The sequence below is a fragment of the Chenopodium quinoa genome, unplaced genomic scaffold, assembly GCF_001683475.1.
Source record: "Chenopodium quinoa cultivar QQ74 unplaced genomic scaffold, ASM168347v1, whole genome shotgun sequence".
In the NCBI taxonomy this organism is placed as follows: Eukaryota; Viridiplantae; Streptophyta; class Magnoliopsida; order Caryophyllales; family Amaranthaceae; genus Chenopodium; species Chenopodium quinoa.
This window is the reverse complement of record NW_018743574.1, coordinates 3,262,381-3,289,778: the sequence shown is the minus strand read 5'-3', so window position 1 is coordinate 3,289,778 and position 27,398 is coordinate 3,262,381. Positions and strand designations below refer to the sequence as shown.

The 27,398-nt window shown below is 35.8% G+C and overlaps 2 protein-coding genes across 6 annotated transcripts; both read left to right on the top strand.

Annotated features, from left to right (window-relative positions):
• The first annotated feature begins 198 nt into the window (after positions 1-198).
• Positions 199-16,557, top strand: LOC110682073 (kinesin-like protein KIN-14B). Of its 2 annotated transcripts, XM_021858307.1 has the most exons (24): positions 199-567; positions 1,586-1,709; positions 2,037-2,123; positions 2,293-2,463; positions 2,550-2,656; positions 3,685-3,816; positions 3,913-4,091; positions 4,679-4,840; positions 5,069-5,160; positions 5,869-6,020; positions 6,142-6,315; positions 7,002-7,148; positions 8,331-8,501; positions 9,418-9,489; positions 11,126-11,181; positions 11,370-11,595; positions 12,665-12,856; positions 13,131-13,343; positions 13,557-13,907; positions 14,237-14,335; positions 14,783-14,923; positions 15,015-15,173; positions 15,612-16,064; positions 16,331-16,557. In XM_021858307.1, exons 1-23 carry the CDS (start codon positions 367-369, stop codon positions 16,059-16,061), a joined length of 3,858 nt encoding a protein of 1,285 aa, XP_021713999.1. In that variant the 5' UTR covers positions 199-366; the 3' UTR covers positions 16,062-16,064; positions 16,331-16,557. The 2 variants fall into 2 exon arrangements, with proteins under 2 accessions (XP_021713999.1, XP_021713998.1); XM_021858306.1 differs by lacking the exon at positions 16,331-16,557 and having other exon boundaries at positions 15,612-16,281.
• Positions 16,558-18,170: 1,613 nt separating this feature from the next.
• Positions 18,171-26,804, top strand: LOC110682072 (GPI ethanolamine phosphate transferase 2-like). 4 transcript variants are annotated; one of them, XM_021858304.1, is made up of 18 exons: positions 18,175-18,467; positions 18,541-18,634; positions 19,116-19,160; positions 19,318-19,485; positions 19,577-19,661; positions 19,751-19,857; positions 20,136-20,216; positions 20,939-20,991; positions 21,075-21,177; positions 22,832-22,978; positions 23,226-23,322; positions 23,424-23,646; positions 23,779-23,869; positions 24,095-25,102; positions 25,217-25,309; positions 25,407-25,690; positions 26,029-26,202; positions 26,466-26,804. In XM_021858304.1, exons 1-17 carry the CDS (start codon positions 18,343-18,345, stop codon positions 26,171-26,173), a joined length of 2,949 nt encoding a protein of 982 aa, XP_021713996.1. In that variant the 5' UTR covers positions 18,175-18,342; the 3' UTR covers positions 26,174-26,202; positions 26,466-26,804. The 4 variants fall into 4 exon arrangements, 3 of the variants coding, with proteins under 3 accessions (XP_021713996.1, XP_021713995.1, XP_021713997.1); XM_021858303.1 differs by having other exon boundaries at positions 26,029-26,804; XR_002503373.1 differs by lacking the exons at positions 26,029-26,202; positions 26,466-26,804 and having other exon boundaries at positions 18,171-18,467; positions 24,095-25,112; positions 25,407-25,509.
• The last annotated feature ends 594 nt before the right edge of the window (positions 26,805-27,398 follow it).

The window sequence follows — 27,398 nt, the reverse complement described above, 5'->3', positions numbered from 1 at the left end:
CGACCTGTGTTAGATATCGACCAAGTAAAACCTTTTTCTTATCTAAAAAACAAAAAAAATTACACGACACCGTTTTGTCCCTACCCAGCCACCCCTCTTTCGTTTTTGAAAATTGAATTCGTTTCTCTGGTTCTGCTTTGTCCAAAAAAGGGAAAAAAAATAAAATTAAAAAAATCCCAAAAAATAAAAATAAAATTTATTACACAAACAAAAAAGCTGGAAGTAGAGGAGAGAGAAAACTGAAGAAGAAGAGTATTTACACTTTCTCTCTCTACCACCACTGGCTGATAAAGGAGAGAGAAAATTTCACCAATTTCGAAGCAATTCGTCAGAATTCTAGGGTTTTAAGCTTGGTCGGAAGCTTTAATGGCGGACAAAAGTCGATGGAGTTGGGATGTTAAAGGTTTTGAACCTAAGAAAACGCCGTCGTTTGATGTTTCCGATCATCAGAGTAAACCGGCGTCATTGGGAAGACGATACTCCATTTCTTCTTCGATTTTGCCGCCTTCTGAACTTTCCAAGTATTCTGTGGTCTCCAAAGTTAGGAAACTAGAAGATAAACTCAAGGTTTTTTTGCTTCTAATGTTTAAATTCTTATCTTAATTTGAATTTGAATTTGTGTTTGTTATTTATTTGTTTTGGTTTTTTTTTTTTTTTTTTTTTATGCGCTGTTTTGCTGAAAATGTTTTGAGTTTAATGTTTCAGATAATTTGTCTTTGGAGTAAATTTTTAATTAATAGTATTGTGGTATGGAATTATTTCTCAGCATTTAGTTGATTGAAAATTGGAATTTTCTACTAGTTTGGAAGTTATGGGAGCTGTGCTATTGCCAATGTGATGAGGTTGAAATCGAGTTTTCGAGGGTCGAAAAATTTACAAAAATGTATAGTGAATTAGTGATGTATAATGTTTAGGTTGCTTGGAGTTTTTAGCTTAATTAAGAGTTTCGGTTGCAAGCTTGCAATGTGGAGTAGCTATCAATATGGTTTTGTTTTTGAAGTTGGATGGAGCTAAATGACTTACCATTATCGGGAATGTTTTTGGTTTCGAAGTGTAAATTAAATGGGCAAAGTATGGATAGGATGTGAAAGCAGTGGTTGAACAAGGGCCTATAAATGTAATGTGAATTTGAGATGCTTGGCATTTTGGTTGCTAGGAATTTGTTATATGAAAGTGATAATCTTGATTAATATGTGGGCAGAAAATGTGAAGAAAAGCTCATAGAATTTGACAAATTTGGCAATGAAGATGATAACTCACCAAATATATGTACATACCATATACAGAGTATCTCCGTAGAATTGATCTTTGCATGATGATACATGCACACAATTGTGCTGACATTCTTCCTCCGACATCTCATTCGAGATGGGATGACATTATTCCTCAAATTTTAAAATTTTCGTCCTTTTTAGCCTCTGCTGCAGTTGTTTTGTAGAGCTTTAGCTGGTGGACTCTGTGACTTATTTTATTGTTTTTTCATTCCATACGTTAGTCCTTTCTGTTAATAGAAGTTTAGTTGCAGTCAACAATTATGTCTTTATGTTATCAGCTTAGCATATCTAACTAAAAAATGTGTTGGCAGTTTGCAAAAGAAGATTATGCAGTCTTGAGACAAGAGGCCAGTGATCTCCAAGAGTATTCTATTGCTAAGCTTGATCGAATTACGCGGTATGTGGGAGCACTCGCTGATAAAACCCGTAAACTGGGTGAGTAAAGTTTTAGTAATAGAAACTTTTGCTGACTTTGAGCTAGTAAGGGAATTTGTATTTTCTGACTTCTCTTTGGTGATCACATGCGCATCATGTAATTTGTATTAAGCAGATAACTTGTTAATGCAGCATGAGTCAACAGGTTACTTGTTTAATGATCAAAGGATGTTTTCATGTTTGCGGCCTTTGCGCTGGATATATCCATGAGTCAACTTCATTTTCTTCTCAGATGCTGGTTATACGTCTGCAGAGTCTTCTATTATATAAGATTTGATTCATAAGAGCTAGTGGATTTGAATAATTTTAAGCTTTTTTCCATCTCAGATCAGGCTGCCCTGGAAGCGGAGGCAAGAATTTCTCCTTTGATAAGCGAGAAGAAAAGGTTGTTCAATGACTTATTGACAGCCAAAGGTACTCATAATCTCTGTGAGTTATCCGTCACTGACATGGTCTTCCTCATATGCATAGCACCTTTCAGAGTTTATGGTCACAGAACTGTTTAGGCTTGTTAATTTGTGCTGGCAAGTATAACCAGGTTATCAACTTTTAGTTAGTTATTAACAGGGACTGCTATTTGCAGGAAATATAAAGTTATTTTGTCGTACAAGACCACTATTTGAAAATGAAGGCTTGTCTATTGTTGAATATCCTGATGAATACACTGTCCGTGTTAATACGGATGACGAGACATTGAGCAATCCTAAAAAGGATTTTGAACTTGACCGGGTGTATGGTCCTCATGTAGGGCAATGTAAGTTCAATATATTCTTGTTCAGTTTAAATCAGATTGGAGTCATGTTTTTAAGTGTCTGAATGATTTCAATTTTTTGAGTGCAGCTGAAGTCTTCACTGATGTTCAGCCATTTGTACAGTCTGCATTGGATGGCTACAATGTATCTGTTTTTGCTTATGGGCAAACTCATTCCGGGAAAACTTATACTATGGTTTGTTTCACATCCTCCTCAGTCATCTGTGTTTCTGTTTACATGCGTCATTGAATGTTAAAATAAAAAAAAAAAGTAATTATGTATATTTCCCTATGCGTAATACTGCTCATGCTGTTAGCATTCACCTCTTGTTGGAAATTGTACTAAAACTATTTTGGGTCATGAACAATGAGTATCAGACGTCATTCCTATGTTATCACTGGGTTATATAGCTATTTGTTACCACATTTGTAGCAGAACCTCTTGAATTTTTCTTTCCTTCCTTTCTTCTTTGCATAGAGTAAAAGTAAATAGCTTAAGTTACCTTTTTCTCAGTTGCTTAGTTATAAACATACACATGCGCACACACACACACACACACATACACATAAAAAAAAAGTCTGTTGGAGTAATATAGCTATAATTTAGGCTCATTGACTAATAAGGTAGTTTGTTAATGTCAATTGTCATCACAACCAATGTGCTTCTTGTTACTGGTATGGAGTGAAAAAATCCTTAAATGTGAAACCAGTCAACCACTGCCACAGTACTACAGTAGAAAGTGATTAAGTGATTGTTTCTGTAATATGTTGCTATTATAGACTCTCCATCTTTGGTGAGGTAACTTTACAACTAAATTAAGTATTCTTTGGTATAGCTTAAAGTCTTTATGTTTTAAATTACCTGCAATTCAAGGTACCTGAAGCCTTGATTGCTTTTTGCAAAGTTAGTTATGTTACATAATATGCTTATGCTACATATTCTGAGCTGCAGTTTGACCAAATAATGAATTTTTAGAAGCTGAATCTCCAATGTAATAATCAAATCTTTGTGTGCTTGTTGGAAGGAAAGTACTCAGCTGAGATGTCTCTTTGTTCCTCTCTGTTCTCCCTCCAACATTTTGTAACAATTTGAGTACAAATTTTAATTTGTGTGTTTGTATTTTTAGGAATGTTTTTGCGTCACCCCCCCCCCCCATTTTCCTTAAAAATAAATTAATATAGCACTACTGGCATCTGATTTGACTATGTTTGAATATGTTACAGGAAGGATCTAGCCATGACCGTGGTTTATACGCTCGATGTTTTGAAGAATTATTTGATTTATCTAACTCAGAGAGCACTACTACTTCACGATTCAGTTTTTCAGTCACTGTTTTTGAGCTTTACAATGAGCAGGTATGTGCTTGTGCTTATGGCTTTGTGATAGCCATATATTGATTTGTATGTCTTGTGATATTAGAAGCCTGAATCCCTGTTTAATGGGAATCATAGGTGAAGGATCTGCTCGCAGCATCAGGAAAGAGTTCACTGAAACTTAGGATGGGATCACCAGGTTCATTTATAGAACTTGTGTCAGAGAAAGTCGACAATCCATTAGAGTTCTCCGGAGTATTAAAAGCAGCTCTGCAGAGTCGGGGTCCCGATGCACAGAAGTTCAACGTTTCTCATCTGTATGGTTCTAAATTTAACATATCTAATTGAAATCTCATTTAAATATTAATTTTTCTATGTAAACCATCTGGAATTCTGGTCTAAAATATCCATATTTTTTTTGCTGTGCATGTCATGCTTTTCAGTTGCTATTGTACTGTAAACTGATTATTTTGCCTGCCTTTCACTCTCTCGTGGGCCATGACAAGGCATATTGACAGTTCCTTTCGCCTTTTTTTGACAACTATTTTTCATCAATGGAGTGTTAAACACTTTATTTGGCAAGTAATGAGTGTATAAACTCTTCGGCTTGTGATCTCAGCTGTTTATGAATTCTTTGATTGCAGTGGTCATCACTCATTACAGATAAAATACAAACTTGGAATTGACTTGCCTACTGTAGGAATCTTAAATTTATGCTTTGAAACTCTGCCGTTGTGTGATTTCCTTCTTGAATGCATAAAGTGGTTTGAATAAAGTTGTGGGCTCCAAATGTTTAAAGTTTTAAACCTTTTCTGAAGCTGAAATTTTATTTTATACATCTGTTTGAGACAAGTTTTAAAATTTGAATTTATTACCCATTTACTCTCTTGGTGGTTATTCCCAGGATTGTGACCATACATATATATTATAACAATGCAATTACCGGAGAGAACTCATACAGCAAACTTTCACTGGTTGACTTAGCTGGAAGCGAGTGCTTGAGTACAGACAATGAGTCTGGTGAGCGTGTTACTGAACAATTGCATGCTATGCATTCCCTTTCAGCGTGAGTCGTCTCTTTTCTGGCAAATTAATTTTTAACGATTTTGTTCTTGATGTTGTTGTTCACAACTGCCCCTTGTAAGCTTCATAATGTTGAAACTCCAAAATTGTTATTTTAGTTCTTTCTTATTGACAAGCCATTTTGTGTGGGTGTATTTTGGCTTCTGAAATGCAGAAATTGGTGGTGTCTTTAATAACTTAAACTTCTTGCTGATTGATGTTTACTTTACAGATTGGGAGATGTTTTGTCATCTTTGACATCAAAGAAAGACGATGTCCCGTATGAAAATTCTCTTCTTACCAAACTTCTTGCTGACTCAATAGGTGAGTGTTGGAGAACTTATCATTTGAATTGAAGGGACATTAATGCTACCTTCTACCTAAATAATTTAAACCTGCTTATTCCTGTCTGTACTATCTTCCTTATTTGGCATCCATCACTTGTAGCCTTTAGGATGTCCAAGAAGCTTTAAGATGTTTCATATTTGTATTTGTGTTTTACTAAAGTAAATTGTAGTGAAATTACTTTAGTGGTGTATCCATGATTTAAATCCAATTACTCCCTCCGATCCATGTTATTGACCTTTGTGGCTTTGTGGATCTAGTTCATGAAATTCAACTGTAATTTTGTTTTCAGATGTACAGGGATCTCTAATTTTGAGGTTTGAACTAGTGTCTGTGGATAAGATATCAAGCTTTCAACAATGCAAAATAATGGTCAATCATTGTCTGACCATTAAAGACACTTCTTTTTTATCAGCTTTATGATAAGAATAGTTCATTATTGTATATTTTGCTTATTTTGCACCAAAAAAAGTCAAAAGTTAGTGTTTAGGAAGAGGAAATGAGAGAGTCCAATAAATTTATGAATAACCATTCAGGTTTGACTGATCTTTTATCTTTTCAGTATCTGCCTGGAGTTTTATTGCATTAAATATTTAGACTCAATGGCCATTTTTCATGAATTGTAACTTTCTTGAAGTTTGCATTTTGTGAATTTGATTGTAATAGTTGACATTCAATTTGCTGTAGGTGGAAGCTCCAAAACTTTAATGATTGTCAATATATGTCCAGATGTTTCTAATTTGCCTGAAACTTTATCATCCCTCAACTTCTCTTCCAGAGCCCGAAGTGCTGTTTTAAGCCTTGGAAATAGAGATACTATTAAGAAATGGAAAGACATGGTGAGTTCAATTGTGATTTGTATTAGTTTTACTAACCACACTATTTGATGAACTTATGCTAGTCTTTTGTTATAAGATATTTTTTTCTACTTGTAATTTGTGGTATTTGGAGTGCTTGTAGGCTAATGATGCACGTAAAGAGCTTTATGAAAAAGAAAAGGAAACTATTGATATGAAGGAAGAAATCATGAGTTTACAACAAGCAGTCAAAGAAGCAGATGATCACTGTCTCCTCCTATTTAATGAAGTTCAGAAAGCTTGGAAAGTTTCATTTACATTACAGTCAGATTTGAAGGTCTCGTCTCCTAAATATACTAATTTCTTTTAGGGATTCATAATTGCTTAGTTATTGATGTAGGGTTCTTGCAGCATTCATGATAAGTTTTACTGAGTCAGCATTTTTGCAACTCTTTTTTCATTAGATTTGAATTAATTGACTTCCATTAGATTTTGGTTTACTTCTGTCACTTGAAATTGTTCTTGCTTTCCTGGTTACTTGTTGCAAAAATCGACATGACTTGACATGGTATCCTTGGATGGCTCTTAGTTTGTGCGAGTTAGTTGAGTCTTGAGATTTGCTTAATGGACTCTTGTTCATTTATTTAATCAAAGATAATTCTGCTCCTTAACTAGTTTTACCATCTTTCATAGGCATTTCGATATTATTCCAGGCCTGGCCGTGTGCCTGTTAGTTAGCCTTTTGTAGTGTCTTTTTACTGCACTATTCAACTTTGCAGATGGCTTGGATGCCCTCTGCTCTCTGAACTTCTGAAGCCTCTGTTGTTTTTAACTTTTCCCTGATTAAGACTGTCGTGAGTGCTTTTGCCATAACATCCAAATATCAATTTTATAAGAGAAGAGGGGGGGGGGGGGATGACAATATTGCAGATTGAATTAAAATTGTATTAAATTATTTGTATTGAGCTTATGCTTTCATTTCCACACTCTTTCTGAGATTTTGATTCTTACCCTATGGTGCAGGCGGAAAATATAATGCTTGCTGACAAGCATAAAATTGAGAAAGACCAGAACGCTCAACTAAGGAATCAAGTTGCTCAATTATTGCAAGTAGAGCAAGAACAAAAGTTGCAAATAAGAGAAAGAGATACAACAATTCAGAGCCTGCAGGTGTGTGCTATGTGATACTGTCACTTGTCAGCTTCCTCACCTGCATTCAGGGTTATATTAGCAATATTGTATCCTGTTTTGGCAGCACCAAAAGATTCCTTGATTTTGCTGTCTTTTAAGAGGATTTACATTAGGCAGCTTTGGGTAATTTTAGTTTTGAGACAAACTATGAAATATAATTCTTGGTGATTGAACTTTCTTTTCCCTTCTTGGTAGTTTGGAAGCAGCTTTAGAGTTGAAAAACTTGCCTGTCTCAGCTAAGAATCAGTACCCATTGGATGGACTATATTTTGGCGCTGATCATCTTTTAGCCCTCTTTGCTACTTGATGATATGCTTGTCATTGTTGCCTCTTTTATTTCCGTGGCTCCGAAAGACCGTTGATATGTGTCTTTTGGGATAGGATAGTGTAAATCTTTATAAAGTTTAGAAAATAGGGAAAAGATATGTGGTCCTAGGAAGGATGATTAGAGTATGATCGTTGATTGATAGTGATGGTCTGTTGCAGAGATTGGTAAGAAGCATACCATCAAGAGACTTGTATGTTGGGTGGGGTTGAGGAAAAATTGATAGTTGTTGTCTGGGCTTCCTTCTGTAAACTTTATATGTTCTTCATTTCCTCTGTCATGATCCTGGCTCAGGCAATTTTTTTTTTCTTCTGGAAAATGCAGAAACAGTTGAGTATTCATAGCTCATCACGTTCTCTTTATAAATTAGCTCATTGATATGCAGACCATACATATGAGCTTCGAGGTGTATTGCTTGCATGTGAATCGTTGGTCTTTGGAGATTATAGTCATTTTCGTGCATACTCATGTCCAACTATATTTCTCTTTAAGTTGTTGGTTTCTTGAGCTATTTGCATGTGAATTATTGCTCTTTGATATTATTGTCATTTTCATGCATATTCATGTCCCTATCTTTCCCGAAGCATTAGTGATAGAAGACCTGAACAAAAATTCACAGTCCTATCTTTTCTCCTCTACATTTCTAGTGTTCGTTATCGCATAATGAAAAAAATGGGGTAGAATGAAGATTTCTGCCATGAAAGCAGTCACTTACAAGAGTTATAATAATTTTACAATTTTTGTTTATATAATGCTTTTGACTTTTGAGGTTTAACACAACATTTTTTTTCATTTCTGAAATCGTAATATTACTCCAACTATATTTTTATCTTTAGGCTAAAATTGGGAGCTTAGAACAACAGCTAAATGAGGCCCTTCGCTCTGCTGAAAGTAGATCAGGGAGTGTGCCTGAGTCAAATCTCAAGGCTGCAGAGGATAATGCGGATTCATCGGCTGTTACAAAGAAGCTTGAAGAAGAACTCCTGAAAAGAGATGCCTTGATTGAGGTCTGTTGCATTTCCTTTTATCTGTCAAACATAGAATAAAAAAATTATCTTCTGCTTCTAGTTTTCCTATGAACTCTTTTTGTCTCAGCGTTGATTACAGTTTAAAATATTGATGTAAAAAATGTTTTTTTTTTGGGAGGTCGGGGGGGGGGGGAGTGTAAATTTACATCTACTGAGTATTGCATGTAGAAATATTCAGTTTTCCTTCTAGCTTGGTTTCCTCCATAATTTTCCTTCAAAATCTGTAGAATTAGGATACACCTTTGAGATTACAACTCTTACAGAATTTGGTTCATCAGTTCATGTTTCTCTGATGATTATTTACTGTCAATTGTCACTAGACCTGGTTATTGAGTAGGGTAGCCCAATGATAATAGGGTTAGGGCGAAGTTTAAAGGGCTCTTAATGGATAGGACCCTTATTGGATAGGGCCAATATAGGGCTAAAATGTTTGTCCAATTTATAAATAAAGAAAATAGACAATGCAAAAAAATTACATAAATATTTTCGTATTCATATATACTTAATTAATGGCTTTGTCCAATATTTATATTAGTTGATAGTTTGTTGGCATGCCCATCGTCAACCTGCAGCCCGCTTTGGCCCGACCCATTATTTGCCCTATGAAATGCGACCCTCTTTGACCCGAATCACAATTGACCCACATCAACCCTGACCCGACCTTCCCAATAACTAGGTCTAGTTGTCACCATCTTTGTTACCACCTCTAGCATACCTTCCTTTTTGGTTTTTCTGTTCCTTTTTAGGTTAATTAGCCTTTCTGAACTTTCCTGTAAGAGATGATGTATCTTATGAGAAAAGTTAACTTGAACTTGTATTCTTCTTGGGATTTTTGTTGTTTAAGTTTTAACCTTTTTTTACCCTGAGATTTAAATTTGTTATGTTTCCATGACAGAGGTTGCATGAAGAAAATGAGAAATTATTTGACAAATTAACGGGAAAAGCGGCTTCGGTTGGATCCTCCCAGGTAGATCAACTAACATTTATTTTTGGCAAAAATCATAGACCCATATTTACATCTAGCTATGCATACACATACACATGCATAAATGCTGTGAGTTTTGTTTTTATTTCATGATTCTCTTTTTGCTAGTGGAATGTTCATGTCATCAGTTAATATAAATCTTCCCTGCTTTCAAGTTGCAAAGACTTACTGCATTTTGTTCACTCATTTTATTACTCTGTCCCAATTGTGTTGTCATATATTAGGAACATGCCAAGATAATTTGATAGTTGTAATTCTTTTGGCCAAAATCTAATATATATATATATATATATATATATACACGTAGGATTTAATTTTCTTATCGCGCCATGTAAGATTATAAATTTAAGTTGTAGCCAATTAAATAAGAGATTATTAATTTCTTTTACAATTAAATAATTCAAATGCCACGTAAGCAAAATTGACGAATAAAATACTAAAGTTTAAATTAATTAAATACAAAATATTATCTTTTGAGATTAGGAATTTTATCTAATATTTTAAAGCTACTATAATAACAAAAATCACATAAGTATGAAAAATATTTTTTTTAAAAAATACTAACAAACCGTGCATCGCACGGGCTTCATCTAGTAGTTAAAAAAAATGTAATTCTTCCTTTGATATTAGCCCTTTTGGCCAAAATAGTTTTAAAAAAATGTAATTCTTTCTTTGATAGTTGTAGTTTGACAATTTAACAAGACTAGAAAAAAAAAATGTTTTTGAAAATATAAATGAGATGAAGTATTTCATTTTCTTTTTAGATGATACAGCATTGAAACATCATGGTTGTACAATGACTAATATTCTTATAAGAATTGTATGATTTGCAACTTCATATAAAAATTGAGTAGGGTGACAACTAGCTATGTATCTTTCTTAACCTCCTGTGGTACTCACTTGTTCCAGAAGATACTCCAGGGATTGGAGTGGAAATTTATAAAAGATTTTTTGCTTTCCGTGTAGTTTGTTATGGGAAAAAAGTGATGGTTTTGGATAATATGCTTGGTTTAAAAGAAATTGTGCTGCACAGCAGTGGAGTAGCTCATGTAGTGGAAGTGCTTGTGGAGGGAATTCACGCTGAATGTAGTGTGAGAAACTATTTAGTGGGAATCCACCTCTCATAGAGTTGGTACTTGTAGTTTGATTCAACTGAACATCCAATACAAGTTTTTCCCTAAATTTTACTAATTTTCTTTTTATTACTACTGAAATTTTACTGAACTGTTGGCTACATATATTAGCAGAGAGATCTGACTTGATTTGTAGCACAAGTTCTCACTCTTTCTATTTGTCATCTTTCTGATCTTAAAAAACACAACAAATTGTATGTTAAATGCATATTTGGATTCAGGCTGTTTTGAAATCAGCTGCCAATATTGCTGTTTTAATATACGTAGTAGTTTTTATTCATTTGTTCTTTTGAGGAACCTCTTAAAATGTCATACCTCCTAACATGTTCAGAATCCATCGACCTTATGGCACAGAGCAATATTGGCTCTTTGCATCCTTTTCTTCTCCTCAAATTGCAATCCAAGTCGAGGATTTTATGAATTATGTTTTTTGACTGCTGCATTTCGTTACCTGCATGCTGACCTCCTATACTGTACTACGCCAGGTGTCTAGTCCATTATCTAGACGAGAATCTAATGTCCAGAACCAGGACTTGGCCAGGTACCTTTCTTGCATATCAATACTAGTAACTGTTCTTGTTTTATTTGTTTTTTTTTTCTTTGGTCTGTCATCTGTGTATGTGAGCTCTCTTTGGTTGGATAGAGTGGGTAACAGGGTGGTGGTTTTCTGATTTTATTTGTTCTTTCATTCCACGTGTGAAATGATTCTTTATTTTGGCATGTGGCCAGGAACAATACTAGTAACAGCACTGGAAATTCTACTCAAGTGGTTTCTGGATCAACAGCCGGTGGTAAGGGGGAAATGGCAGTTGCTTTGGTCAAGCCTGCAGGAAATGAATTAGCAAAAACCACCCCAGCTGGAGAATATCTGACTGCCGCCTTGTATGACTTTGACCCTGAACAGTATGAGGGCCTGGCTGCTATTTCAGATGGTGCAAATAAACTTCTTATGCTGGTATGATCAAGGAAATTCTTGTGGTTCTTGCAGATATCTTGTGGTTCTTTTGCTAGGCTGTGTTTAAATTTTCACTCTATTTGGATTTTGGAAGCTGATCAATATTGATTTGCTATGTGAAATTAAATTATTATGGAAGATAACCCAACTCCAAGAAAAAGAAACTTAATTCCATTGTTAGTGTAACACGTAGTTAGTCTTATCCTGATGCTAGATATATCTTCTTGTTGTTGGCCCGTACCAGTATACCACTTAACCAGGATCTCATTCATGTCTCTTTTAAACATCCTAGGTTACACACTTAAACCTGCCTTTATACAATTTTAGAAAAATAACTACTGAAACTTGAAGGAGTAAAGTTGCTATTAATTGATGTTTAGGGAGAAGGGCAAGTTAGAAGTTGCATTACAAATAGTTGTCTAGTAACTTATAGGGGAAGACTGTTAGTTAGTAGCGGGAAAGATCTATATATAGAATCTGTAGTTTTGAGAGAGTGCCATTCCTCTCGAAAGATTAGCAAGGCTGTAGTAATCTTGGCATTGTTTAGTCATATCTTTACTTGCACTTCCTTTTTCTCTCTTCTTCCCCCCTTAATATTTCTTTCCAGTCCTCATATCTCTTTGTTTTGGTCACTAACCTGAGCTGATTGATGACAATAGTAAATGCATTTCCTGTCTAAATTATTTTATGCTGTAATTCTATGGATAAGGTTGGTATTACCTTGAACAGCAACCCAATAAATAGACACATAGACACATAGAAGTATGAGGATCCCTCCCACAAATAAAGCCAGGACTTAAAAATATGATGCTTCTGCCAGTCTGTGAATTTGCTTCTGAATTCTGATGTTACCAATATTCTGAGTGTGTTGAGTATCAATGTTGGGGTTTAAGTATTCAGGTGTCTTGCTCTTTACATCTCATTTATGTTTCAAGTTTTGCATCCTTCCTCTGACTTTATCTGACATACAGTCTGCTGAAGGACCTAATTATGTTACATAGATGGGCATGGGTACATAGATGGAAATCCTTAGTTATAATTTAACTAATTTAATTTATCTGCAATTCAGGTTCTTGCAGCTGTTATAAAAGCTGGTGCATCTAGAGAGCATGAAATACTTGCAGAGATTAGAGATGCCGTCTTCTCATTTATCCGTAAGATGGAGCCAAAGAGGGTGATGGACACTATGCTCGTATCTCGTGTGAGGATATTGTATATAAGATCTTTGATTTCTAGATCTCCAGAGCTGCAATCTATCAAGGTAGAAACATTGCTCTCTTTATACTTTGTAATTTGTAAATATGGGGAAAATAGTATATTTATTGCTTCAATTTTTTTTTCCTCTTCAAATTTATTTGTAATAATATATAGAAGCTCATGTGAATCAAGGTAGAAACATTGCTCTCTTTATACTTTGTAATTTGTAAATATGGGGAAAATAGTATATTTATTGCTTCAATTTTTTTTTCCTCTTCAAATTTATTTGTAATAATATATAGAAGCTCAAGTGGTTGATTGTACATTTCTTTCTTAAGGTTGCTCCAGTTGATCGATTTCTAGAGAGAGCCTCTAATGGAAGAAGTAGGAGCTCTAGTCGTGCAAACAGCCCTGGAAGATCTCCTGCTTATGATTTGAGCCCTAGAAATTCTCTGGTCGAGGGACAAATCCAAGGTTTTAGAGTGAATATAAAGCAGGAAAAGAAGTCTAAATTTTCATCTGTGGTTTTGAAGTTGCGGGGTATTGATGAGGTTGGCATGTTCATATGATAAGCATATAATTTATGTATTTTTTCATTTTCTGAGTAAGCTTTTTCTTTGACAATCAAGATGCTAAATTATAATCTTGTGCGTCTACTGACTGCAATACAAGTGCAGCATGTACATAAATGCTATTGCTTTGGTTTTGTTTTTGTTGGAAAATGTTCCATGAAGGAGTATGTTAATTCCATTACTGTTATGCAGGAAACTTGGAGGCAACATGTAACTGGTGGAAAACTCCGAGAGATAACAGAGGAGGCCAAAAGCTTTGCTGTTGGGAATAAGGCTCTTGCTGCTCTCTTTGTTCATACACCAGCTGGAGAACTACAGCGTCAGATTAGATCATGGTTGGCTGAGAACTTTGATTTTCTTTCAGTAACAAGTGATGATGCAATAGCCGGTAATACTGGCCAATTAGAGCTCCTCTCAACTGCAATTATGGATGGTTGGATGGCTGGACTTGGTGCTGCTCAGCCACCCAGTACTGATGCTCTTGGTCAACTTCTATCTGAGTACACAAAACGAGTTTACACATCTCAGCTGCAGCACTTGAAGGTATATATTTCATATAGCCATAGGACACCCTATTTCTTTATACTTCATCTGCCCCTAAAGATTGCCCCATTTTCCTTATTGGTTTGTCCCCCACAGATTGTTAGTTTGTATTTATAGTTACCTCTCTCTAGTCTCTACTTTATTTGTTATCCCACGTGAAAATGGACAACTTTTTAATCACTCAATACAACACTTGATTAAGTGAAATGAGGGACATGGGGCTATCAATTAGGGACGGAGGGAGTACTGTGTTTATGTAATAGGCAAGCTGTTGTAGATTCTGATAGCACATACACATTATAATCTAAAACTGTGCATACTTTTATCAGGATATTGCTGGCACGTTGGCTATGGAAGCAGCAGAAGATCCAGCTACGGTGGCAAAACTACGTTCTGCTCTTGAGTCTGTTGATCACAAAAGGCGGAAGGTATAAACATGAGCTAAAGTTTTGCTATCATGATTTTGCTCATTTTCTCATTTTGCTCATTCCTCATTTTTTTTGTTGGTGGGAACTTAAAGTTACTCAGGACTTGCATAGTTGCACTCCTTTTTACTCTTTTGATAAAATGTAAGAGTTGAACCAGCTACTTGTACGTTTAAGGGGTCTCTTGTTTTGTTGGGTTGGGGCTAGAATAGGGCATTACCTACGGTTCCATGTCAGATATCTATCATTAATGTTTTGCAGAGTTATATATCTTAGTTCATCGAAAGACTTTTTAACTACATGAGCACAGGGGTTGCATCGTTGCCATACGAGAGTCTTTTTAATAAGAGAGCATTGAAATTTTGTAGGCAATATTTACTATTTAGCTACCCCTTGTTGCTTGTACGAGACATGAATTATTGTTTTTCCAAAATTTCCATTCCCTTTCAGATATTGCAACAAATGAAAGGCGAATCAGCTCTTCTGACACTGGAAGGTGGTGGCTTGCCAATACCTAATCCTTCTACTGCAGCTGAAGATGCAAGACTTGCATCCCTCATTTCCCTTGATGGCATATTGACGCAAGTCAAGGTTGGGTTTATGTTCATATTGTTTCTTTATTGATAGATTGATCACCCACATTTCCTAGATGATTAATGACTGAGCACAAACGCATTTATAGGATATTACAAGACAAGCCTCCATAAACTCTTTGAGTAAAAATAAGAAAAGAGCAATGCTTTCTTCTCTGGATGAACTTGCTGAACAAATGCCCTCACTTCTTGAGATTGATCACCCGTGTGCACAAAGGCAAATTGCTGAGGCTCGCTCAATCGTAGAGGTAGTTGCTCTCTTTGCCTACTTGGAAGGATTGTTTTTTTTCATGATCACTGTCATTCTTTCACCTTTTGTTTTTTGGTTCTATTAGTTGGGATTATGATATTTAATGATAATTGGCTTTAGCAGATAAAGTGGATACCCTTTTATTTCAGTTGCAGTCCTACGTTACGTAGGAGTCTGCTTTATCATCCAGTTTAGTTGCTCATCTTGAATTTATGTCGATTTACTTAGTTTGAAATACTGGGTGGCATGGCATGTATTGAGTTATCAGGATCTTGTTTTTAAAATTTGATCTGATATAAGTATAAAAAATTATAGGATCACTTAAATCATTCGTGGTTTTTGTTGTTGTTGTTGTTGTAAGAAATCTTAGTTTGATTATATTTGCTTATTTGAATTACTGAATACTGAGTATTAATTGTTGGCTTAATCTGCTCAGTCTGCTGCTGAAGAAGATGACCATTTCCAAGCTTCCCATGCTCGCGAGCCATCGTCAAATTTCGGTTATGCTACTGAAACTGATGTATCGCAGTGGAACGTTTTACAATTCAACACCGGTTCCACAACCCCGTTTATCATCAAATGTGGAGCTAACTCTAATTCAGAATTGGTGGTCAAAGCAGAGGCTAAGGTTCAGGAACCTAAAGGTGGTGAAATTGTGAGAGTTGTTCCAAGACCAACTGTTCTGGAAAATATGACTCTGGAGGAAATGAAAAATTTATTCTCTGAACTTCCAGAGGCTCTTAGTTTGCTTGCCTTAGCAAGAACTGCTGATGGCACAAGAGCTCGGTATTCCCGACTGTATAGAACTCTTGCAATGAAAGTTCCTGCCCTGAGAGATCTTGTTAATGAGCTGGAAAAAGGGGGCATTTTGAAGGATGTGAAGTAAAGGGTACATCCAATGATCCATATGCAATTCCATTAGTTTGTGTTGTATGTATTATTAATCCACTTTCTTCCAGTCTTCCTTTCTTTTTGATGAAAATCTCTTTCTTATTTGTCACCCTTGTGTGTATATTATCTAGGGGATTTCTTTTTGATACACTACGGAATTATGTGTAAATTTTGTACGATTCTTCATTGTTAATGAAATCACCCATTGCTGAGAATTTGAGAAGTTGGCAGATGTGAAGGGCTGATTTACATTAGTCTTTACAGGTACACCGGGGGGCATGCAAGAGTTTTTGATTGACGAACTATGTCAGCCATTCACCTGTATTCACACGGAGTACATATACATATCTATCAATCCTTTGCTGAATACCATCAACGACAGGTCTTGCTGCCAATTATGGATGCATCTAATATTTACTTTTGGTAAAGTGTAACACCAATACACCATTATTCTTGCACAGATGAAGAGTCTTGAGTTTGTAATGTTATACTTCGTATAAAGTATCACTTTAATCATTTCTGCAAGGGTGTTATCACATTAACCTTACTAGCCCAGCCTAGGAGTCATACACACCACACCATCGAAAAATACTACGGGTGTTTGGTATGTGCAATGCGCAATTGCGCATCATTAGTATCAAAGAGTGGTAGGAGGATAAGAAATACTCTTGTAGTTAAAGAACTGAATGCAGGGTGATGTAGTACTAGACTACTAGCATTGCCACAAACCTTTCTAATAAGAGTAAAGCCATTAGTTGCCCTTTTGTAGTGGGCATGAGGAGAGAGAAAATGAAATAATATTTAAAAAATAAAATTTCATCAATTTTGGAGAGAGAAATGTCATGACCAGGCCATGGCCTTTGGCAAAAGGTGGGCAAAGAATTTGAGTCCGCCACTTGTCCATCTATAATTGGTTGATAGTATTTATATTTTATTTTCTTTGTACCAGTATAATAAAGAAATTATTTATGAGTAGGGCAAGTAGTGGGCAACCAATGAGAGTGTATGGTCATAGGTGGGTATGAGAATTGGGCATAAATGAGATGGAAGAGAGAGATATGTATTAAATATTTGATGACCACCATTGGCTTGGGCAACCAATGGCTGTACTCTAAGAGCAATAAGGATTGAACACAAAGTCTCGAGTTGCTATGATTGTTGTCACTAACCTTTATAGTTCTTCCCAATCATCTTGGCGTTAGTAATGTCTGATGGCCAATGGAGATCATGGGAATAAGAGGGCAAGAGAAGAATAGAGAATTGGTGAGTTTGATAGAGATAAATAATAGTGGCACAATCTCAAATTAATTTTGACATTTATTATGACATAATTTTAGGTGATAAGTTGTTGTTTGGTTATCATTTGTCATTTATTTTATCGAATACGGAGTAGTGTGAGACCTTCACTTTTAACAATTATAAATAATGTTTTTATATAAGAATAATTTGCAAATTACTACCGCAAGTTAATACCACTTTATAAATTACTACCGCAAGTCCGCAAATTAAAAAAGTTGTGAATTACTACCGCAATTTTTTTTAAGATGTTGCGATTACTACCAAACCCACATTAAACCCAACTATGACGTCATTATATCCCTTTAACCCGTGTTTGACCATGGTTAAGAGCTTTAACCAACCCCCAAAAAAGAAAATGGTTTAGGGATATAATGACGTCATAGTTAAGGGCTTTAACCATGGGTTAAAGTGATATAATGACGTCATAGTTGAGTTTAATGGGGGGTTTGGTAGTAATCGCAACATCTTAAATTTTTTTGCGGTAGTAATTCACAACTTTTTTAATTTGCGGTAGTAATTTACAAAGTAGTATTAACTTGCGGTAGTAATTGGCAAATTTTCCTTTATATAATAAGTAATTAAGTAGCAATGATAATTAGTAAAGTCTTTTTTTTAAAAAATACTCGTATTAAAATTAATTTGGAACAAGGAATCCATTATGTTAATTCACCAGTATCACCACAGAAATTTTACTTACTAATCTTTCATTTTTTATTTAATTGTTTGAGTGTAAATATGTCTTTACAAAAACATTTGTGGCCATTGAATTAGAGTAACTTTTTATAAGCCCTAAATAAAAAAATAAATCATGAAATTGAAATTTAATTAGGAGATATTAGTCATTTTACTGTGTATAGCATAAGAAGGTTTTACGGGAAACATTCTTTCAAGTCTTAACAGTAATCAATCTCCTGGAGCAGAAAATCCGCCATTGTTGCTGCTAGCTTAAGCTCCAATTTGCTTAGTTTTCTTCAAAAATGTCGTCAATTTCATGCACAAAACTCACAATCTGGACGATATTTGCTATGGTGTTGCAGATTGCAGGCCTATATCTCTTCGTCCTCGGTTTCTTCCCCGTCAAGCCAGCTCTCTCCGGCGCCAGGTCCATCTCTTTCTCTCTCTAGATTTTTCATCACTTTCTCTCTCCTAAATGTTGTTATTTGTCTGTAATTTAGCGGTCCTGAGAGTTATCGACCTCCTGAAAACGACTCGTTTGAAGATTTCAATGTTTCCTCAATGAATTCCGATGATCTCCGTTCTCTTTATCTGGTTTGATCCTTTCAGACTTTTTGATGTTTGGTTGCTTTTGATTTATAGATTTTGGTGATGGAATTTCAGGGTATTACTCTTAGATTAATGTGGTGTTTGATTCAATTGCATAGGGTTTATCTGAACTTATCGGAACTTACTATCGTGGGGATGAATTGAACTTATTATAGTAGCTAATGTAAACTTCTAGAACTTAATTTATCGAAAGGAATGCAAATAATGTGTAACCCACCTTGTTTGTCCTACATTTTGTTCATGTTTGCAAATTTAAAATTTCCCACTATATTTAGGGTTGGACTGTAGGCGATGCTTTGAATTGGACTGAACTTGACTAAAATATGTGTCAGATGTTAAGAAAACGTCAAAGTTATGATAATCTATTGTAAAGGAGTATTATACAAGTAAACTTTTTTTTTTTTTTTTTCTTTTATCAGAAAATTTGAATTTTATGTAATGAAGTTATCATATTTTCATGGTGTAGGAGTTATCAGAAGTCCCTCCATTGTATAGGAGATTAATTCTCATGGTAACTTCCTTTGCTTGTCTTTTTTTTTTTTTTTTTTTTCTTCTTTGGTTACATATATTAAAATGCACTCTTTTGTGTCACCTATATGGGTATTTTGAGGGTGGAGTGTTGAGGTGAAACGTGTTATCGATTACATAATAAAATCATGGTATTCTAGGTTGTTGATGGTCTTCCAGCAGAATTTGTGCTTGGAAAGGATGGAGAACCTCCTACTAAAGCTTTTGTAGATGCTATGCCCTACACTCATTCGTTATTAGCAAACAACATGGCAATTGGGTATCATGCCAAGGCTGCACCACCAACTGTAACGATGCCTCGCTTGAAGGTCAATGGTATTGTTTATACTGCTTGATTGTTGTTCGGTAGGTTTCTTTTAGTCAGCTTTTTTGCTCACATTGGTGTTAATTTAACAACAGGCTATGGTTTCTGGTGCTATTGGTGGATTCTTGGATGTAGCATTGAATTTTAATACACAGGCTTTTTTAGATGACAATCTTCTGGGTTAGTTTTGCATGGCTGGGTAGCTTTTTTGCATGATGATGATGGATTAGAGGGATTTCTACTTATCTGCATTATTTATTTTATTACAGGCCAGTTTTTTAGAATAGGCTGGAACATGACAATGTTTGGTGATGAAACTTGGCTGAAGTTGTTTCCTAAGCTATTTACTAGGCAAGACGGAGTTAGTAGCTTCTTTGTAAGTCTCTTCCCTTAAGTCCTTAACAAGATGTGGTAATCAAGTATGATAATCTATATTGGGAAAGAAACGACAGAATGGGGAAAGTTTGTGCTTTGGATAATCTATATTTCTTTTTCTTTTTTTTTTTTTTTTGTTAAAAAAAAATTATTTTATTGAAATAACTATTTACATTCTCATTTTTTTTTATTAGTCATTAGTAAGGCAATTGGAAATTTGGAATAATTAATGAAGCTATGATTTTTCATCTTTTCCATGTGTTTTGGTCTCTGGCGTAGGTCAAGGACACTATAGTAGTGGATCTCAACGTGTCTCGACATTTGCCTGAAGAACTTTATCAGGATGATTGGCATCTCATGGTAATTTATGAGCACTCACTTCTTGATAGTTCCTGTTTATATAGAAATTATAAGAGTTGAACCTCTATCAGTGCTTGGGAATTTAAATGGCACTGGCCAATTCTGTAATTATCTTTCAATTTTGAAACACAATATCTTGCTAGCCTCCTATTATATGGCTACTAGCTCCACTCATGTGATTTGTGGTGTTAGGTCGTTGTTCATTTCCTAATTTAAGTACATATAGCTTAATAGTGATACGTGAAATCAAAGTAAATGATTAATTCAATGGAAGGACGGACATAAAGGTACTTTTAAGTAGTAAGTTTATGTTATTGAATCATTGTATTCACCCGAATCACCCATGAAGGTTACCTCCATGAATGAATGTTGTTGTTGCTGCTGAATTGTTTTGCCTCCTCCTGGGATTTGGTGAGAACAGATCAACTCCTGCCTGCCCTCTTTTATCCAAAGTTTTTACTTGGTTCTCTTGAGCGAAGGCTGAAATGATGAGTTGTCCTTCTAGATATTCAGGTGGAATTTTTGGCATGTTTACTGATTTGTTATTAGAGATACATGGATCAAGTTGGATTTAGTGTAAACATGAATTTACCTTTTTGGCATTGTTATGTTGTGACCTGTATGAGACGTTGTATGAGATTAGTTGACATGATTTTTCAAAGATGTTTGTGATTAGTAAAAAGCTTGATACTAATTGTTGTTCTTTTACAACATATTTCTAGATCCTTCATTATTTAGGAGTGGACCATGTCGGACATATCGGCGGACGGAAAAGGTAGTTCTTCTTTCTCATATCTAAGATTGTTGTATGTGTACTTAGCTATTTGGTCTGAATTTTTCCCTCTAAAAAAATGTCAGTGTCCTGATGCCTCCAAAATTAAGGGAGATGGATGATGTGGTCAAGATGATTCATTTGAATAGTGTTCTTTCCAGTGACAGCAAGCAAGGAGATACCCTTCTGGTTTGTTCTTACTTGCTCTTGAGGTCCTGCCTAGTCCTCAATTAATAGCTATCCAGTTAACGCTTAATTTATTAGATTTCAGGGTTTTTTTTTCTCTATTTTGATCTGCTAGATTTTTGTAGATGAATTTGAAATGCATCGATGCCACGTAACTCTTATAATTCATGCAGAATATGATAATTAATATGCTTGTGGCCACCTAAGTGACCCAAAATTTCCTTAGGGTTATGTCTCATCACATGATTGCTAGCTTTACCTTGTCCTGTATATCCTCAATGCTACCAACTACCACCCCAAAAAGTGGTAAGGTGTTGAAGAGACTAAGTGTGCGCAATGGAATTGCCATGGACATGCCATTGTGGCAGTATCCTAGTTGGAGGCATGTCTATGAACCAGGACCTAATGTGAGGTTTTCAGCGTTTGATGACCTATGATTCATAGATAAACTGTAGAGACCTTAGAGCTAGAGCGCAACTATCTCTACTACAAGAGCATGAGGTTGGTCAGAGTGGTTAAAATGACCACCAGGCAGCCCTTAGATATGCAGAAACTTATATCTTCAAGAGATTGTTGCCGATCAGTGGAGGGGAGTAAAAGGCATTTAAAGTATTTAATGTTCCCAGTTCTAGCTTCCTAAATTGGACCATCAGCAACAGCATTAATCATCCTTGATTCCAACTGTAGCTTCTCTTTTCTGCTGTCTAGGAATCTAGGTATTCGCTGCATTGCACGAATTGATCAGCAAATCTACCTTTTATAATATCTCTATTGTTGAAGCCTTCACAACTCCCTTATGAGACGCTATTGTCTGTAAGTTCCATTCCAATACTGTCACTCTATTATGCACCTTATAAGGTAGCTTGGTGCTTAGCCATGCTTGAGTGGTTGCACACTTACACTGAATTTCTAATTGAAGTCATCAGTCCATTGGTCATTGTAGATCCTACATTCTCCAGCTATTTATGCACATAAGGAACCAGTAGAGGAAACATTTCCAGGTTTTGAATCTTTTGATCCAAGGTCTTGGGGTTACCCAGAGATTTTTTTTTTCTATTTTTTTTTTGGTGTTCCACCCGGTTAAACCTTCGGGCTCATCTGGATTCGGGGCTCAGTTCTGGGTGGTCAGGTTCTTGTCCCTTCCCAAATGTTGTTGTGGGGGATCGAACACAGTTAAAACTAGAGACTATGAGAAAAAAAAAACTTAAGTATTTTTGAACAAATCTCCAAGGCCCCCATGTCAGCTTCCATGCCATAATATAGGCCTTATTGGTATTCTCTGCAATATTTGTCCTCTTATTTTGAGTGTTTCATGTAGGGATCAGTACGAAATAAGAAGATGAGAGAACGCCCATTTGTTGGATATATTCTTCTCCTGACTAATGACTGATTATTATATATGAATATGGGGATTTGAGGCAATTCTATTTGTCCATAATCACTTATTTGACCTGCTGAACACTCATCACAAATTCTGCTTTTATGGTATGATGAAGATATGATGAAACTGTCCCATAATAGCTGTTTCTTCTGAATTTTTTCAATGATGATTCTCTTTTGCTGCGGATTTCTGAATTTTTTAAATCTTTGTTAGCAATTAGCACAGTGGTACTATTTCTGTTGTTTGATTCTTCTGGCTTTCTCCATAAAATTGCAGCTTTTGGTCAGTGATCATGGCATGACTGAGAGTGGGAATCATGGTGGCTCTTCATATGAAGAAACTGATTCTTTGGCTCTTTTTATCGGTGCCAGTTCAAAAGCTCCTAGAGATGATGTGTCAGCAATTCAAGATACCATGAATCAGGTTACAATTCTCAACAACATAATGTCCTATCATAAAAAATATCATGTTTGTGATTGTTTGCAGAGTTATTTGAAGCTGCTCTATAAAATTCGTGAATGTATTCTAGTTTTTATCTTTGATGTTTAGTAAAAAATTGTTTTCTGAATTAATTCATAAATAAGAGAATTTTGCGTCTCCCGAATTTCTGTTTATAATTACTAGTTACATGAAATTTAGTGTCTTACTATCACATTCTTCTCTATTCTAGGTTGACATTCCTCCTACACTAGCTCTTCTTTTTGGTGTGCCAATTCCCAAGAACAATGTTGGAGTTGCCAATGTGGACTGTTTGCTGTCTTTACCAGGTACTTATTGCAAGCAAGCTGCAACATATTCTTTAATTACGCTGATCAATTTCTTTAGTATTTATTCACCTTAGAGGCTTAGACCTTGTCTTCCTGACCAGATGGAAAGCTGCTGAGGGCACTTGAATTGAATTCATGGCAACTACTGAGGTTACTTAAAGCTCAGTTGCCTGGTCTATCATGTGTTTCTTTAGATTCTGGTTACCATGTTGATACTAGATGGCCCAAGGTAAGTCAATGCAGTGGCACTACTGAAGAAATGTTTTGTTGCCTATACTCTAAAGCTGCTGCACTTCACACTTTCTGGAATTCTACTGCTTCAAGGTTGGTCAAGAAGCTCTTTAAAATGAGATAAATTTTGATTTACAACTGCAGGAACTTTTCGGATCTGTGTTTCTAGATAGCATGAACTTTCTGACCTGAAATACTTGTTTCTATACTTAATTCTTTCAACAGTTCTGATGGTGGCAACCACTACAATACTGTCACTGCATATCATGACTTCCTGATGACTGCAAGTGAGTGGTTGACTCGCAAGGTCACTGATGTATGTTCTATCTCTGCACTGCCTTTTAAGCTGTCAACATTAAACATTTGGTTTGGTCTGTGGCTTGAATCCTACGCTCCACAAACTCCCATAGTAATGAAGGGGCTGTGGAGTGGATGTTCCTTGAAAATTAATTGATAATTTTATTTTATTTACGAAATAGATAGTAGTCTGGTTAATTCTGTCATCTTCCATTTTGTTAACAAACTGTTTTATGAATTTCAGAAACCTATTGGTCAACTTGCTTTAGGTATTTTGGCGATGGTCACTTCTTCTCTAGTATTTCTGAGACTTCTGTTCTGTTTGCGAAGAGACGAATGCCTAAAAGGGAATCAAGGGTTCAAGGACATGAAAATTAGTATGCACAACTGGAGTCTGGAGGAGATTTATGTTGTTGCTGTGATTGTTATTCTTGTTGTGAGCATGGGATCTAGTTCTATGGTAGAAGAAGAGCAATATATTTGGCATTTTCTGACATCAACACTGTTCTGGATTTTAATCCGTAAGATGATTAAATCTTTTCCTGTAGGAGAGCGAGACAGACTTAATAAAAGCAACTACCACTCATGTTTCTCACAAGTGTGTCCAATTCTTGTTATGCTCATTTGTGGTAGGATCATAAGAGCTTGGCATCAGGGTGGTGTGAACTGGACACATCTACCTGACATATCAAAATGGCTTGAGCAAGGAGGAAGCAATAAAAAGAAGGCAATCAGAGTGGTTTCCTGCATCTTAGTGACTAGCCTGAGCTTATTTTCATTCTCTAGGTCAAGGTTGAATAGAGTTTTCCGTAACCTCCTCCAGTTCTTCTTTCTACTGTCAGGATGTTTAGTTTTACAACATATTATGATATATCAGGATAACATGTTGCTTGTATCTGGTCATGGTGCAACCTTTATGGCTCAAATAATCTACGCTGTTCTGAGCATAGCTACGGGCTTCACTGTATTAGCCTCTCCATGGCTTTCTCTTGTCTCCATTTGTAAAGATTCAACATCTTATAGCCAGTTAGCTGGTTCTCATTCAGTTAAGAATCAGATGATACATATGTCAAAAGGATTCAAAGAGTCTATCTATTTAATTGGATGGGCATACATGATTTCCTGGTCTCTGCTGCAGCTTTTGTTACAGCAACCAATCAACTCAATGCCAGTATTTTTGCTGCTGCTGCAGATCTCTGCGGCGATGATGTACTTTTTCAATGATGGCACATATCGAAAGCCATGGGTTGAGGTAACTTGAAGTATGATTTTATCCAAGTCCAAAATTCTTTTAATCTTTCCAGTTCTCATCAATGCTTTAGCTAGTGTGCCAAAACTTGATGAGGTTAATTATTTTTTCTTTTAGGTTGCAATATTGTACTTTATTGGGATGACTGGCCATTTTGGTCTCGGCAATAGCAACACTCTTGCCACCATTGATGTTGCTGGAGCTTTCATTGTAAGTCAGCTGATATACTTGAGCTTGAAGCCTTCATTTTTTAGTGCTCTACATCAATCTGATTGCTGTTAACACTGGTGCAATGATTAAATTATAGGGCATCTCAAGCCACTCAACCATACTTTCTGGTATACTGATGTTCTGCATCACTTATGCGTCTCCGATATCAGTGCTTCTTTCTTTGATGATATACATTTCTTTGAAAGATGAGTGTGTTAATGGGCTGGACCATACCATGGAATTTGGGCAATTGCTGAAGTCGGAGCTTGCTATTCCATTTCTTGTTCCACTGGGAATAAATTCTGTTCTCTTATCAGCATATACCATCGTATTGCTCCAGATGAGGAACCATTTATTTATTTGGAGTGTTTTTTCTCCCAAGTAAGTATTACCAGATGAGTAATATATGCATTATGCTAGTATATTTTATTCTGCTCACACTGTGACACTTTGGTGGGGGGGGGGGGGGGGGGGAGGGAGAATTTTGAAGCACAAGAACTTTATCTTCAAATACAGAAGAACGCTTCGTGTATTGGTGCTTTCTTCCTCCTCATCAGTATATATGCTTTAAAGTGGTGTTTTTATAAGTAGCTAACCCTAGCTCTATTTCTGAATAAAACAAGAATAGCAAAAATTTACTGAGGCTTCATGCATGTAGTATTGCTTTTATCCCTATGTGGAGCTTGTGAATTGTGATAATTGACAGTGTGCACTCTCAGGTACCTGTACATATGTGCAACAACAGCTTGTGTATATATGGGCGGTTCTATCGTGGCTGCAACTGTGCTTTACACATCCTTGGTGTATACTTTGAGTAGGAAGAGGATTGTCTCTGTCAGAAATAGTACAAAGAGAAGTGATTGACCAATAATTCATCTCTATGGTCTCATCAGGTCAGACCACGCTAATTATCTCACATACTGTAATTCCTGTAGAAACACACAAATTTAGAGAGCTGTAGGATATCCCGAATCCTCACCCAAACCCTTTTTCTGTGCTCACTGGATGTGGGAGTATCGATGCCCAAGATTTTTTCATGGAGCAGATAGGCCAACATTGACTGTTAGAGCTCCTGAATATTAAAGCATTCTGTTGCTGAGGAAAGTAAGAAGTTTGCTTGATCTACCTATTTGACACTGTAATCCTTTTGTTTCAGACAGGTTTGAAATGGCTTTCACTACCACATCCTGGTCTTATCAGTTAGGCTTGCTAACATCTGCTGTTTCTTCATTTGTCTCTCTTCTGAGGTGTTGTGTACTTGAATTTTGAAATGGAAGAAATAGATGAGAGAATTCGGTGTTCCAATCCATCACTGTCATTTTACATTATCTAATTAACTGAAAACAAGTACCGACATTAGGCTTCCATAGTTTCATTTGTGCATTATTTCTTTGTTATACTGCTTGTTCGGTCATTGAATGTATGCTGTCTGATTGTAACAAAATAACAATCTGTTGTACCAATGTATACTTAATATTGCAAAATCCTTACTTCATTTTGATTTATACCCTTTTGTTTGAATCAATTTACCCATGCAAGATAAATAGGGTACAATATATCTTAATAGGACGGAGGGAGTACTCAATTACTCATGTGTCAAACTGTCAATTATCTTAGACTGTCACTGATTTACTTTTCATCTGTATGACTGTCCACGTGTACACCCTAAAGTGAATGTCAAGTGAGACTGTGAAGTGTGAGCACGTGGACAGTGGATGCCAGATTGCCAGAGTGTAACTATATTGGGCTCAAAATCTATCCACCTTTTGCAATTTAAGCCGGCTCACTCACTGTCTACTGTCTAGTTTCTACCTTTTCTAGACTTACTAGTACTCTGTATAATTCATGTATTCGTTGTGGATTTTGCCCTTTTTAAAACCCATCTTGCTTACCTTGTTTATGTAAATTTTACTTCCTAGTACTCCCATGAGTCTTACATAAGACGGATTTTTGTAAATTTTATTACTTGTAAAAGACTATTTGTATAGCACAAGATTCAAAAACTTGGAGGAAATCTCTAAACAATTTATCCCTACTCTTAGGGCTTGTTTGGTTGAATGTAGAAATTGCAAATTCCTTTGAAAAATTG